Source organism: Tachyglossus aculeatus, chromosome 22 (assembly GCF_015852505.1).
Source record: "Tachyglossus aculeatus isolate mTacAcu1 chromosome 22, mTacAcu1.pri, whole genome shotgun sequence".
Classification (NCBI taxonomy): Eukaryota; Metazoa; Chordata; class Mammalia; order Monotremata; family Tachyglossidae; genus Tachyglossus; species Tachyglossus aculeatus.
In genome coordinates, this window is record NC_052087.1 from 2,872,992 (window position 1) to 2,888,316 (window position 15,325).

The 15,325-nt window shown below is 45.6% G+C and overlaps 1 protein-coding gene across 1 annotated transcript in view; it reads left to right on the top strand.

The window, feature by feature from the left end:
• Window positions 1-571: 571 nt before the first annotated feature.
• The window catches only part of KIF11 (kinesin family member 11), a 57,438-nt gene continuing 42,684 nt past the window's right edge, over window positions 572-15,325 (top strand). The window contains exons 1-2 of the mRNA XM_038764615.1: window positions 572-637; window positions 10,407-10,539. Coding sequence (XP_038620543.1) covers window positions 576-637; window positions 10,407-10,539 — 195 coding nt within the window. The 5' untranslated portion in view covers window positions 572-575. The remainder of the gene's footprint in view (window positions 638-10,406; window positions 10,540-15,325) is intronic.

A 15,325-nucleotide genomic window follows, 5' to 3' on the forward strand; every position in this document is an offset into this window, starting at 1 on the left:
TAAAATAAGTAGGATAGAAATGTACAAGTAAAATAAATAAATAAATAGATAAATAGAGTAATAAATATGTACAACCATATATACAGGTTTTAGACTGTGAGCCCACTGTTGGGTAGGGACTGTCTCTAGATGTTGCCAATTTGTCCTTCCCGAGCGCTTAGTACAGTGCTCTGCACATAGTAAGCGCTCAATAAATACGATTGATGATGATGATGATATCTATGGAAGACCACGACGACCTCGTAAGGGGCCGGGCCCTGTCAGGGGAGGAGGGGGCCGTGCGCACGCCGCGGGGCCTTCTGGGAGTTGTAGTTCGCCCCCGTAGTTCGCCGGCTGGCGGGCGCCCCTAGCGGCCCCTTAAAGGGCTCCCGGCGGCGCGACGCTCTTTCGAACCGCTCTCCCATGGTGCTTCGCGGCTCGGCGGGCTGCGATTGGCTGAGGCAACAAGGGCCAAGTTTAAATCGCGGCGGGAGCGCGCGCGCGCGCGCGCGAGCCAACGAGCGTTGGGCTCTGCCTGTCCCGATTGTTCCCGGCCCTTCCCGGTTTTCCCGGTTTTCCCGGCCCATCCCGGCGCCATGGCCTCCGCCTCCAAGAAGGAGGACAAGGGGAAGAACATCCAGGTGGTGGTGCGCTGCAGGTGAGCCGGCCGGGGACTCATTCCTTCCTATCATTATTTTGTTTATTCAGCCACTTATCGCAGTTCATTCATTCAATCGTATTTATTGAGCGCTTGCTATGTGCAGAGCGCTGTACTGACCGCTTGGGAATCAATCAATCAATCAGTCGTATTTATTGAGCGCTTACTATGTGCAGAGCACTGTACTGAGCGCTTGGGAAGTACAAATTGGCAACACATAGAGACAGTCCCTACCCAACAGTGGGCTCACAGTCTAAAGGGGGGAGACAGAGAACAGAACCAAACATGCCAACAAAATAAAATAAATAGGATAGAAATGTACAAGTAAAATAAATAGAGTAATAAATATGTACAACCATATATCCATATATACAGGTGCTGTGGGGAAGGGAAGGAGGTAAGATGGGGGAGATGGAGAGGGGGACGAGGGGGAGAGGAAGGAAGGGGCTCAGTCTGGGAAGGCCTCCTGGAGGAGGTGAGCTCTCAGCAGGGCCTTGAAGGGAGAAAGTCTAAGTTGGCAACGCTCACCTCCTCCAGGAGGCCTTCCCAGACTGAGCCCCTTCCTTCCTCTCCCCCTCGTCCCCCTCTCCATCCCCCCATCTTACCTCCTTCCCTTCCCCACAGCATCTGTGTATATGTTTGTACATATTTATTACTCTATTTTACTTGTACGTATCTATTCTATTTATTTTATTTTGTTAGTATGTTTGGTTTTGTTGTCTGTCTCCCCCTTTTAGACTGTGAGCCCACTGTTGGGTAGGGACCGTCTCTATATGTTGCCAATTTGTCCTTCCCAAGCGCTTAGTACAGTGCTCTGCACATAGTAAGCGCTCAATAAATACGATTGATGATGATGATCTAGAGACGGTCCCTACCCAGCAGCGGGCTCGTTCATTCATTCAGTCGTATTTATTGAGCGCTTACTGTGTGCAGAGCACTGTACTGAGCGCTTGGGAAGTCGAAGTTGGCAACATCTAGAGATGGTCCCTGTTATCAATTGGTATGAATGTCCCTCTCCCCCTCTAGATAGCGAGCTCGTGGTGGGCAGGGATCGTGTCTGTTGTCATCAATCAATCAATCGTATTTATTGAGCGCTTATTGTGTGCAGAGCACTGGACTAAGCGCTTGGGAAGTCCAAGTTGGCAACATATAGAGACGGCCCCTGTTATCAATTTGTATGAATGTCCCTCTCCCCCTCTAGACAGCGAGCTCGTGGTGGGCAGGAATCGTGTCTTTTTCTTGTCATCAATCAGTCAATCGTATTTATTGAGCGCTTACTGTGTGCAGAGCACTGTACTGAGCGCTTGGGAAGTACAAGTTGGCAACATAGAGAGTCAGTCCCTACCCAACAGTGGGCTCACAGTCTAAAAGGGGGAGACAGAGAATGAAACAAAACATACTAACAAAATAAAATAAATAGAATAGATATGGACAAGTAAAATAAATAAATGAATAGAATAATAAATATGTACAAACATATATACATAGAGGCCTTGCTGTGTGCACAACACTGTAGTGTCCTCTCCCGAGCGTTTAGTACAGTGCTCTGCACGCAGTAAGTGCGCCAGGTTTTGCTGTCGGCCTCCCCCCTTCTATTCATTCATTCATTCACTCAATCGTATTTATTGAGCGCTTACTGTGTGCAGAGCACTGGACTAAGCGCTTGGGAAGTACAAGTTGGCAACACATAGAGACGGTCCCTACCCAACAGTGGGCTCACAGTCTGTGTGCAGAGCACTGTACTAAGCGCTTGGAAAGTCCAAGTTGGCAACATAGAGAGACGGTCCCTATTATCAATTGGTATGAATGTCCCACTCCCCCTCTAGATAGCGAGCTCGTGGTGGGCAGGGACCGTGTCTGTTGTCATCAATCAATCAATCAATCGTATTTATTGAGCGCTTACTGTGTGCAGAGCACTGTACTAAGCGCTTGGGAAGTCCAAGCTGGCAACATATAGAGACGGTCCCTATTATCAATTGGTATGAATGTCCCTCTCCCCCTCTAGACAGCGAGCTCGTGGTGGGCAGGGATCGTGTCTGTTGTCATCAATCAATCAATCAATCGTATTTATTGAGCACTTACTGTGTGCAGAGCACTGTACTGAGCGTTTGGGAAGTCCAAGTTGGCAACATATAGAGACGGTCCCTATTATCAATTGGTATGAATGTCCCTCTCCCCCTCTAGACAGCGAGCTCGTGGTGGGCAGGGATCGTGTCTGTTGTCATCAATCAATCAATCAATCGTATTTATTGAGCGCTTACTGTGTGCAGAGCACTGTACTAAGCGCTTGGGAAGTCCAAGCTGGCAACATATAGAGACGGTCCCTATTATCAATTTGTATGAATGTCCCTCTCCCCCTCTAGACAGCGAGCTCGTGGTGGGCAGGGACCGTGTCTGTTTGTTGTCATCAATCAATCAATCAATCGTATTTATTGAGCGCTTACTGTGTGCAGAGCACTGTACTAAGCGCTTGGGAAGTCCAGGTTGGCAACATATAGAGACGGTCCCTACCCAACGGTGGGCTCACAGTCTAGAAGAATAATAAGAAGAATAATAGTTCTGTTGTCGTGTTCTTTCCCAAGTGCTTAGTACAGTGCTCAGCACAGAGCGAGTGCTCGGTAAATATCGAGGATTAATCGGGTTGTCAGTCGGATCAGATCACGGCTGGGGTGAAGTATTTTGGCAAGTCGGGTGCATTTTTTTAAAAATCCGCCCTCCCATCCAATTAATCACCCTGCAGAAGAAAAGAAATGAAAAGCCCCATCTGGGCATGGAGGTGGGAGAGAGAATCCTTTGGGTAGAGTGGATTTTGGTGAATTCATTCATTTAATCGTATTTATTGAGCACTTACTGTGTGCAGAGCACTGTACTAAGCGCTTGGGAAGTACAAAGTTGGCAACATATTCATTCATTCACTCAATCATATTTATTGAGCACTTACTGTGTGCAGAGCACTGTCCTAAGCGCTTGGGAAGTCCAAGTTGGCAACATATAGAGAAGGTCCCTACCCAACAGCGGGCTCACAGTCTAGAAGTGGGAGACAGAGAACAAAACAAAACATATTAACAAAATAAAATAAATAGAATAAATACGTACAAGTGAAATAAATAGAGTAATAAATACGTACAAACATATATACAGGTGCTGTGGGGAAGGGAAGGAGGTAAGACTGGGGGACGGAGAGGGGGAGGAGGGGGAGAGGAAGGAGGGGGCTCAGTCTGGGAAGGCCTCCTGGAGTCAGAGGTCAGGGGTTCGAATCCCGGCTCCGCCACGTGTCTGCTGTGTGACCTTGGGCAAGTCACTTAACTTCTCTGGGCCCTCAGTTACCTCATCTGTAAAATGGGGATGCCCCCGTGGGACAGCCTGATCCCCTTGTAACCTCCCCAGCACTTAGAACAGTGCTTTGCACATAGTAAGTGCTTAATAAATGCCATTATTATTATTATTATTATTATTATTACCCAACAATGACCCAGCTCCTTCCAAAAGAAAAAAAAACTGCACGTGGGAATTGTTTTAATGGTATTCGTCAAGAGCTTACCCTGTGCTAGACGCTGTCCTAAACCCTGGGGTAGGTACAAGCTAATCAGGTTGGGTGCCGTCCATGGCCCACACGGGGCTCCCAGTTTTCATCCCCATTTTTATGGAGGTGGTAATGTAGATACCGAAAAGTTGGGGCTTGCCCAAGGTCACACAGCAGACAAGTGGCAGGGGTGGGATTAGAACTCAGGTCCTCAGACTCCCTGAGCTATTAGGGCTCCTCTGCTGGTTCTGCCTTCCTGCAGAGCAACTCCCACCCGTATATTTCCTTCCTCCCTCTTTGCATCACAGTTCAAGCCGCAGGCCGGGTTCCTCTCCAGCCCCACGGCTTAATCCCATCCCCTCCAAACCCTCCCAGACAATAATTCGTCTTTTTGAGCGCTTATTGTGCGCAGAGCACTGTACTGAGGGCTTGTGAAAGTACACCAGTGGCATAGTGTGACTTTGGGTAAGTCATTTAACTTCTCTGTGCCTCAGTTACCTCTTCTGTAAAATCGGGATTAAGACTGTGAGCCCCCAATGGTACAACCTGATCACCTTGTAACCTCCCCAGCGCTTAGAACAGTGCTTTGCACATAGTAAGCGCTTAATAAATGCCATCATTATTATTATTATTATTTAGTGAGCTGTGACACTTGTCTGCTGTTTTACGTCGTCGCTTCCCATCTCTGTGTCTGTTACTTCAAGTCACTTCGCATCTCTGTGGCTCGGTTACCTCCACTGTAAAATGGGGATTAAGACTGTGAGCCCAGCGTTTAGTACAGGGCCCGGCACTTAGTAAGCCCTTAACAAATGCCATTTATATAAAAGGGCGCGGAGCTTCTTTGAGCCCGCCAGAGAGCCGGCATCGAGGTTTTGGTGGTTGTGAATCTTTTAGACTGTTCTTTTAGACCGCGAGCCCACTGTTGGGTAGGGACTGTCTCTATATGTTACCAACTTGTACTTCCCAAGCGCTTAGTACAGTGCTCTGCACACAGTAAGCGCTTAATAAAACGATTGATTGATTGTGAATATTTAGTGAAACAAGACGGGCAGGGGTCGCCGGAAACTGGCAAGTACTTTCGCCGATCTGTTAAATGGTCATTATTTGGAGAGTTTGCTGGAGGGAGGAGGAAAAATTGAGGTTTGACACCCCAGTTGGCTTCAGAGCACGGATATTTCCGCAAATAGTATTTGGGAAGGATTTTTGCTTTCCCCTGGAAAGGTGGCAGCATGATCTATTAATTAGTTAATTAATTCATTCATTCAATCGTTTTTATTGAGCGCTTACTGTGTGCAGAGCACTGGACTGAGCGCTTGGGAAGTCCAAGTTGGCAACATCTAGAGACAGTCCCTACCCAACAGTGGGCTCACAGCCTAGAAGGGGGAGACAGAGAACAAAACAAAACATATTAACAAAATAAAATAAATAGAATAAATATGTACAAATAAAATAAATAGAGTAATAAATACATACAAACATATATACATAGGTATATCTATCTATCTATCTATTATATACATATATAATAGAGAAGCAGCATGTCATAGTGGATAGAGCACGGGCCTGGAATCCAGAAGGTCATGGGTTCTAATCCCAGCTCCACCACTCGATGATGATGATGATGGCATTTGTTGAGCGCTTACTATGTGCAAAGCACTGTTCTAAGCGCTCGGGAGGATACAAGGTGGTCAGGTTGTCCCACGTGGGGCTCGCAGTCTTAATCCCCATTTTACAGACGAGGGAACTGAGGCCCAGAGAAGTGAAGTGACTTGCCCAAAGTCACACAGCTGACAACTGGCAGGGCTAGGATTTGAACTCATGACCTCTGGCTCCCATTTCCTCCCTTCAAAGCCCTACTGAGAGCTCACCTCCTCCAGGAGGCCTTCCCAGACTGAGCCCCCTTCTTCCTCTCCTCCTCCCCATCCCCCTGCCTTACCTCCTTCCCCTCCTCACAGCACCTATATATATATGTATATATGTTTGTACGTATTTATTACTCTATTTTATTTGTACATGTTCTATTTATTTTATTTTGTTAATATGTTTTGTTTTGTTCTCTGTCTCCCCCTTCTAGACTGTGAGCCCACTGTTGGGTAGGGACCGTCTCTATTTGTTGCCAACTTGTACTTCCCAAGCGCCTAGTACAGTGCTCTGCACACAGTAAGCGCTCAATAAATACGACTGAATGAGTGAATGAATGACTCCCAAGCCCGTTCTCTTTCCATTGAGCCACGCCGCTTCTCCACTTGTCTGCTGGGTGACTCAGTTTACTTCTCCATGCCTCGTTTACCTCATCTGTAAAATGGGGATTGAGACTGTGAGCCCCTCGTGAGACAGGGACTTTGTCCAACCCGATTTGCTTGTATCTACCCCAGAGCTTAGTACAGTGCCTGGCACGTAGTAAGCGCTTAACAAATACCATAATTATTACCATTATTAGTGGAAAGAGCACACGCCTGGAAGTCAGAAGGACCGAGGTTCTAATCCCAGCTCAGCCACGTGTCTGCTGTACCCTCAGTTCCCTCACCTGAAATATGGGAGTTTCAGTCCCTGTTCATTCATTCAGCCGTACTTATTGAGCGCTTACTGTGTGCAGAGCACTGTGCTAAGCGCTTGGGAAGGACAAGTCGGCAACAGAGACGGTCCCTACCCAACAACGGGCTCGTGGTCTAGAAGGGGGAGGCAGACAGCAAAACAAAGCATGTGGGCAGGTGTCAAGTCACCAGAATAAATAAAAATAAAGCTAGATACACATCATTAACAAAATAAATGGAATACTAAATATGTGCAAGTAAAATAGAGTAATAAATCTGTACAAATATATATACAGGTGCTGTGGGGAGGGGAAGGAGGTAGGGCGGGGGGGATGGGGAGGAGGAGAGGAAAAAGGGGGCTCAGTCTGGGGCCCCCTTTTCTTCCTCCTACCTTGACTGTGAGCCCCATGAGGGACCTGATAATCTTGTATCTACCCTAGCACGTAGTACAGTGCTTGGCACATAGTAAGCGCTTAACAAATATGATGATGATTATTATTAGAAGCAGCGTGGCTCAGTGGAAAGAGCATGGGCTTCGGAGCCAGAGGTCATGGGTTCAAATCCCGGCTCCGCCAATTGTCAGCTGTGTAACTTTGGGCAAATCACTTTACTATGCCTCAGTTCCCTCATCTGTAAAATGAGGATTAAGACTGTGAGCCCCCCCATGGGACAGCCTGATCACCTTGTAACCTCCCCAGCGCTTAGAACAGTGCTTTGCACATAGTAAGCGCTTAATAAATGCCATTATTATTATTATTATTTGACCTGCAGGAGAGGGTGGGGGTGAGGTATGACCCCCTAAATAGTCCCCTTCTGACTTCCAGCGGCCTGGAAGAGTAGGGTTGTCTGCGTCCCACCTACTTGAAAAAGCAGAGTAGTACCATATTTTGCACCAAGGGCTTTGTCGTAGGACAACCTGATTACCTTTTATCTACTCTGGCTCTTAGTACAGAGCCTGGTGCACAGTAAGCGCTTAAAAAATACCACAATTATTATTATTATAACTCTGTTGTATTATCGCTTAACTTCTCTGTGCCTCAGTTACCTCATCTGTAAAATGGGGATGATGACTGTGAGCCCCACGCGGGACAACCTGATCACCTTGTATCCCCCCCAGCGCTTAGAACAGTGCTTTGCACATAGTAAGCGCTTAACAAATGCCATCATTATTATTATTATTATTATACTCTTCCAAGCCCTTAATATGGTGCTCTGCACACAGTAAGCGCTCAATAAATCCCATTGATTGACTAATAGCCCCAAGTGTAAGTGATGGGTGACTAGCTATATCTTTCATTCATTCAATCGTATTTATTGAGCGCTTACTGTGTGCAGAGCACTGTACTAAGCGCTTGGGAAGTACAAGTTGGCAACGTAGAGAGGCGGTCCCTACCCAACAACGGGCTCACAGTCTAGGAGGGGAAGACAGACAACAAAACAAAACATGTGGTCAGGTGTTAAGTCGTCAGAATAAATAGAAGTAAAGCTTGATGGACAACATTGACAAAATAAATGTGTGCCAGTAAAATAGAGTAATAAATCTGTACATTTGAACCTTAACCCTCACCTTTAAGAGTAGCTAAATTATCTTGCACGTGTTGCTGTTACCTGGTTTTGTCCCTACCTAGAACTGTGGTGTTAGTTTATTTTCTGGGCTCCGTTTAAATGCGTGGCAGTGCTTAGGAATACTTGGTGTGCCATCAGAACAAAATCAAGTGCAGCCTTTAATATCTCAAATTTTTAAGCATTCCTTATGCGATTCCAATATTTCAGTCATTGGTTAGTCTTCTCTGGAGACAAGGAAGCTGTCCTTTGGTTTTTGGTTGTTTTTTCGAAGAATCCTACTCCTTGTCGAAGAATCTGCTAGTCTCTCCCATCTCTTGTACATATTTACCATTCTATTTATTTAGTTAATGATGTGCATATTGCTATAATTTTCTTTGTTCTGACGATTTTGACGCCTGTCTACATGTTTTGTTTTGTTGTCTGTCTCCCCCTTCTCAACTGTGAGCCCGTTGTTGGGTAGGGACCGTCTCTATTTGTGCTTCCCAAGCGCTTAGTACAGTGCTCTGCGCACGGTAAGCGCTCAATAAATACGATTGAATGACTGAATGAATCACCTCTACCTGACGTCTAGCCTCCTCCTCTATTCAAGGGGGACGCTGAAAGTGGGATCCCCAGTTGAATTCTAGCCATCGTAGTCAAGGCCTCAGTTGTTGCAGAAGTCTCAAAGCAGCGTGGCCTAGTAATAATAATGATGGCATTTATTAAGCGCTTACTATGCGCAAAGCACTGTTCTAAGCGCTGGGGAGGTGACAAGGTGGTCAGGTTGCCCCACGGGGGCTTACGGTCTTAATCCCCATTTTACAGATGAGGTAACTGAGGCACAGAGAAGTGAAGCGACTTGCCCAAAGTCACACAGCTGACAGTTGGCGGAGTTGGGATTTGAACCCATGACCTCTGACTCCAAAGTAGAAAGGGAAGAGGACCGGGAGTCAGAGGACCTCGGTTCAAATCCCAGCTCCCGCCACTTGTCTGCTGTGTGACCTTGGGCAAGTCACCTCACTTCTCTATGCCTCCGTCTCCTCATCTGTAAAATGGCAATTAAAACTGTGAGCCCCGTGTGGGACGTGGACTGTGTACAACCTGATGCTCTTGTTTCTACACCATTGCTTAATACGGTGATTAATAATAATAATAATAATAATGGCATTTATTAAGCGCTTACGATGTGCAAAGCACTGTTCTAAGCGCTGGGGAGGTTACAAGGTGATCGGGTTGTCCCACGGGGGGCTCACAGTCTTAATCCCCATTTTACAGATGAGGTGACTGAGGCCCAGAGAAGTTAAGTGTTCCCCCCCGGCCCTACCTCCTTCCCCTCCCCACAGCACCTGTATATATGTTTGTACAGATTTATTACTCTATTTGACTTGTACATATTTACTATTCCATGTATTTTGTTAATGAGAAGTTAATCAATAAATACGATTGATTGATTAAGTGACTTGCCCAAAGTCACACAGCTGACAATTGGCAGAGCCGGGATTTGAACCCATGACTTCTGACTCCAAAGCCCATGCTGTTTCCCCTGAACCACACTGCACTTAACAAATTTCTTTAAAAACAACAACGAAGACCCCAGTTCTATAACTCCATTATGCAGCAGACTCTATTGATACTAAGTCTTCCCTATCGAGGCTGGAGTTCACTCATTCATTCAATTGTATTTATTGAGCGCTTACTGTGTGCAGGGCACTGTACTAAGCTCTTGGAAAGTTCAATTCAGCCTTAAAGAGAGACAATCCCTGACACAGCGGGCTTACAGTCTAGAAGCGGGGAGACAGACATCAGAACAAGTAAACAGGCATCGGTAGCATCAGTATAAATCCTGGCTCTGCCGCTTGTCAGCTGTGTGACTTTGGGCAAGTCACTTAACTTCTCTTTGCCTCAGTTACCTCATCTGTAAAACGGGAATTAAGACTGTGAGCCCCACATGGGACAACCTGGGCACCTCGTATCCTCCCCGGCGCTCAGAACAGTGCTTTGCACATAGTAAGTGCTTAACAAATACCAAAATTATTATTAGTATTATAAATAAATAGAATTATAGATCTGTACACATCAAAACAAGTACCAGGCAACAGTTCTACAGGAATGGAAAATGTGAATGTGTAATAGGTATGCACTGAATGACTTTTTTTTTTTTTAATAGGCCCTTTAACCTGTCAGAGCGCAAAGCAGGCCCCCATGCCATGGTAGATTGTGACCAGGCCAAAAAAGAAGTCAACATTCGCACCGGAGGAGTGAATGACAAATCTGCAAGGAAGACGTATACTTTTGATATGGTATTGTTGCTTTTTGGGTTTTTTTATGTGACGCATAATCTTAAACACTAAGCCAGATTCTCCCCTCATCTGGATTCCTCCTGTACCTAAATAATAATAATAATAGCATTTATTAAGCACTTACTATGTGCAAAGCACTGTTCTAAGCGCTGGGGAGGTTACAAGGTGATCAGATTGTCCCATGTGGGGCTCACAGTCTTCATCCCCATTTGACAGATGAGGTAATAGAGAAGTGAAGTGACTTGCCCAAAGTCACACAGCTGACAATTGGCAGAGCTGGGATTTGAACCCATGACCCCTGACTCCAAAGCCTGGGCTCTTTCCACTGAGCCACGCTAAATCCCTCCCTGAATTCAATCTGGGGGCTCAGAGGTACAGTAAGTCCCCTGGGCCACTTGAAAGGCCTCAAAATACTCACTGTATTGTACCGCCATCGCAGAGGTGACGTTCCTGAATCACCAAAGCCACCCTAATAGTAGAAAATAATTCTCCTCCGACAAGGCGAACAGAAATAACCTGCTTCGTTAATGTTTTGAAATAATTAAAGGTGTATATTGAGCATTTACTTTCTCCGCCAACAGGGCAAACAGAAATAATCTGCTTCGTTAATGTTTTAAAATAATTAAAGGTGTATATGGAGCGCTTCTTCTGTCCAGAATGCTGGACGAAGCACCTGGGAGAGTCGAGTACCACAGAGTTGTCAGACACATTCCCTGCCCACAAGGAGCTTGCAGTCTAGAGGGGGAGACAGACATGCAGAAAAATTACGGATATGTTCATAAGTGCTGTGGGGCTGAAGGTGGGGTGAATAGCAAGTGCTTAAGGGGTACAGACTGTGTTTTGTCTAGGAGGCCTTTCCTCATTTTCCCCATTCCCTCTCCCTTCTGCGTCCTCCTCCTACTACATCCCAACCTGCATACGCCGCTCCCCTAGCACCAGTTTACTCTCTGTGCCCCGATCTCGTCACCGACCCCTTTCCCACATCCTCCTCCTAGCCTGCAACTTCCTCCCCCTCCACGTTCGCCAAACCACCGCTCTCTCCACCTTCAAAGCATTACTAAGGTCACATTTCCTCCAAAAAGGCTTCCCCGATTAAGCCGTCTTTTTCCCCAGCTCTCCCTTCTGCGTCATCTATGCGCTTCAATTTGTGACCTTTGGATACTTGATATTTGCCCCAATCCCGCAGTCCCTATATATCTATCTATCTATACATATATATCTTTAAATTAGTCTCCCTTCTGCGTCATCTATGCACTTCAATTTGTGACCTTTGGATACTTGATATTTGCCCCAATCCCGCAGTCTCTATCTATCTATCTATCTATCTATCTTTAAATTAGTCTCCCTTCTGCGTCATCTATGCACTTCAATTTGTGACCTTTGGATGCTTGATATTTGCCCCAATCCCGCAGTCACTATATATCTATCTATCTATGCATATATATCTTTAAATTAGTCTCCCTTCTGCATCATCTATGCACTTCAATTTGTGACCTTTGGATACTTGATATTTGCCCCAATCCCGCAGTCTCTATCTATCTATCTATCTATCTATCTATCTATCTTTAAATTAGTCTCCCTTCTGCGTCATCTATGCACTTCAATTTGTGACCTTTGGATACTTGATATTTGCCCCAATCCCACAGTCTCTACATATATATATATATATATATATATATATATATATACATACATATATATACATATATACATACATATGTATCTTTAAATTAGTCTCCCTTCTGCGTCATCTATGCACTTCAATTTGTGACCTTTGGATGCTTGATATTTGCCCCAATCCCGCAGTCACTATATATCTATCTATCTATGCATATATATCTTTAAATTAGTCTCCCTTCTGCGTCATCTATGCACTTCAATTTGTGACCTTTGGATACTTGATATTTGCCCCAATCCCGCAGTCTCTATCTATCTATCTATCTATCTATCTATCTATATATCTTTAAATTAGTCTCCCTTCTGCGTCATCTATGCACTTCAATTTGTGACCTTTGGATACTTGATATTTGCCCCAATCCCACAGTCCCTATACATATATATATATATATATATATATATATATATATATATATATATATATATATATATATATATATACATATGTATCTTTAAATTAGTCTCCCTTCTGCGTCATCTATGCACTTCAATTTGTGACCTTTTGGTTGCTTGATATGTGCCCCAATCCCGCAGTCCCTATATATACATATATATATATATATATATATCTTTAAATTAGTCTCCCTTCTGTGTCATCTATGCGCTTCAATTTGTGACCTTTGGATACTTCATATTTGCCCCAATCCCGCAGTCCTTAATATGTATATCTTTAAATCAGATATTATAAATTATTTATTCCCGCTAATGGCTGTCTCCCCCTTTAGACTGTAAGCTCATTATGGGCAGGAAGCCTGACAGCTAATTCTGTTGTCATAATAATAATAATAGTTATGGGATTTGTAAAGAGCTTATTATGTCCCAAGCGCTTAGTACAGTGCTCTGCACAGTAAGTTCTCGGTAAATATGATTTACCGAGAACCTTGTCCTCTCCCTGACTTTCCCATCTCTGTTGACGGCACTACCATCCTTCCCGTCTCACAAGCCCGCAACCTTGGTGTCATCCTCGACTCTGCTCTCTCATTCACCCCTCACATCCAAGCCGTCACCAAAACCTGCCGGTCTCAGCTCCGCAACATTGCCAAGATCCGCCCTTTCCTCTCCATCCACACTGCTACCCTGCTCATTCAAGCTCTCATCCTATCCCGTCTGGACTACTGCACTAGCCTTCTGTCTGATCTCCCATCCTCGTGTCTCTCTCCACTTCAATCCATACTTCATGCTGCTGCCCGGATTATCTTTGTCCAGAAACGCTCTGGACATATTACTCCCCTCCTCAAAAACCTCCAATGGCTACCGATCAATCTGCGCATCAGGCAGAAACTCCTCACCCTGGGCTTCAAGGCTGTCCATCACCTCGCCCCCCTCCTACCTCACCTCCCTTCTCTCCTTCTACTGCCCAGCCCGCCCCCTCCGCTCCTCCACCACTAATCTCCTCACTGTACCTCGCTCTCGCCTGTCCCGCCATCGACCCCCGGCCCACGTCATCCCCCGGGCCTGGAATGCCCTCCCTCTGCCCATCCGCCAAGCTAGCTCTCTTCCTCCCTTCAAGGCCCTGCTGAGAGCTCACCTCCTCCAGGAGGCCTTCCCAGACTGAGCCCCTTCTTTCCTCTCCCCCTCGTCCCCCTCTCCATCCCCCCGTCTTACCTCCTTCCCTTCCCCACAGCACCTGTATATATGTATATATGGTTGTACATATTTATTACTCTATTTATTTATTTATTTATTTATTTTACTTGTACATTTCTATCCTACTTATTTTATTTTGTTGGTATGTTTGGTTCTGTTCTCTGTCTCCCCCTTTTAGACTGTGAGCCCACTGTTGGGTAGGGACTGTCTCTATGTGATGCCAATTTGTACTTCCCAAGCGCTTAGTACAGTGCTCTGCACATAGTAAGCGCTCAATAAATGCGATTGATTGATTGATTGATATGATTGATTTATTGATTGCATCACCTTGCACTTGGATTTATACCTTTTCTTCGCCCCACTCTGTCACAAAGCACTTATGTGCGTAGCTGAAATTTATCTTTATGTCTGTTTCCCCCTCTATTTCCTTGCAGGCAGGAAAAGCATCCGCCAGCTCTGTTGTATTGCACTGTCCGAAGTCTTTCTCAGTGTTTTGCACTCACTAAGTTCTCAATAAATGTGATCGATTGCGATCCAGAGCCGATACAGAAGGGAGTAGGGGAAATGAGGGAAGAGTCGGGGAAGGCCTCTTAGAGGAGGTGGGATTTTAATACGGATTTGTAGGTGGGAGATTGGTGGTCTGTTGTGTGTGAAGGGGGAGGGAGTTCCAAGCCAGAGGGAGGATGCGGGCGAGGGGTCGATGGCGAGATAAATGAGATCGCGATACAGTGAGTGGGTTGGCGTTAGAGGAGTAGTTAATCAGTGAGGTAAGGTAGGAACGGATGAACTGTCAGAGTGTTTTAATCATAGTAAGAAGTTTCTGTTTACTGTGGAGGTAGATGGTTGACCACTGGAGGTTCTTGAGAAGTGGGAAACATGGACTAAAAGTTTTTTAGAACAAGCATCCGGGAACAAGCAGAGCGGGAAAAAACAGGAGGTGGGGAAACTCAGCAATGAGTCTGTTGCAGTAGTCAAGGTGAGAAAAGTTTGTGAAGCAGCGTGGCTCAGGGGAAAGAGCCCGGGCTTTGGAGTCAGAGGTCATGGGTTCAAATCCAGGGCTCCGCCAACTGCCAGCTGTGTGACTTTGGGCAAGTCACTTCACTTCTCTGGGCCTCAGCGACCTCATCTGTAAAATGGGGATTAAAACTGTGAGCCCCCCCCGGGACAACCTGATCACCTTGTAACCTCCCCAGTGCTTAGAACAGTGTTTTGCACATAGTAAGCGCTTAACAATCACCATCATTATGATTATTTGTGGGCAGGATTAATATTGTTCTAGAAAATTCAGACTTTACAAATCTGACATAGGAGGTATCATTGAATCAATCAACGGTATTTGAGCGCTGACTGTGTGCAAAGCACTGTTCTAAGCGCTTGGGAGAGTGTAGTATAACTATACTCTATGCTCGGCTATGCTCGGCTAGCTCGGGGGTAGGAGAGGAAGAGGAGGAGGCGGCAAACCTTGTGAGGCTTTCTTCTTTATTCACTGGACTCCCCTTCCTTTAACCATCTAGCTGTGGCC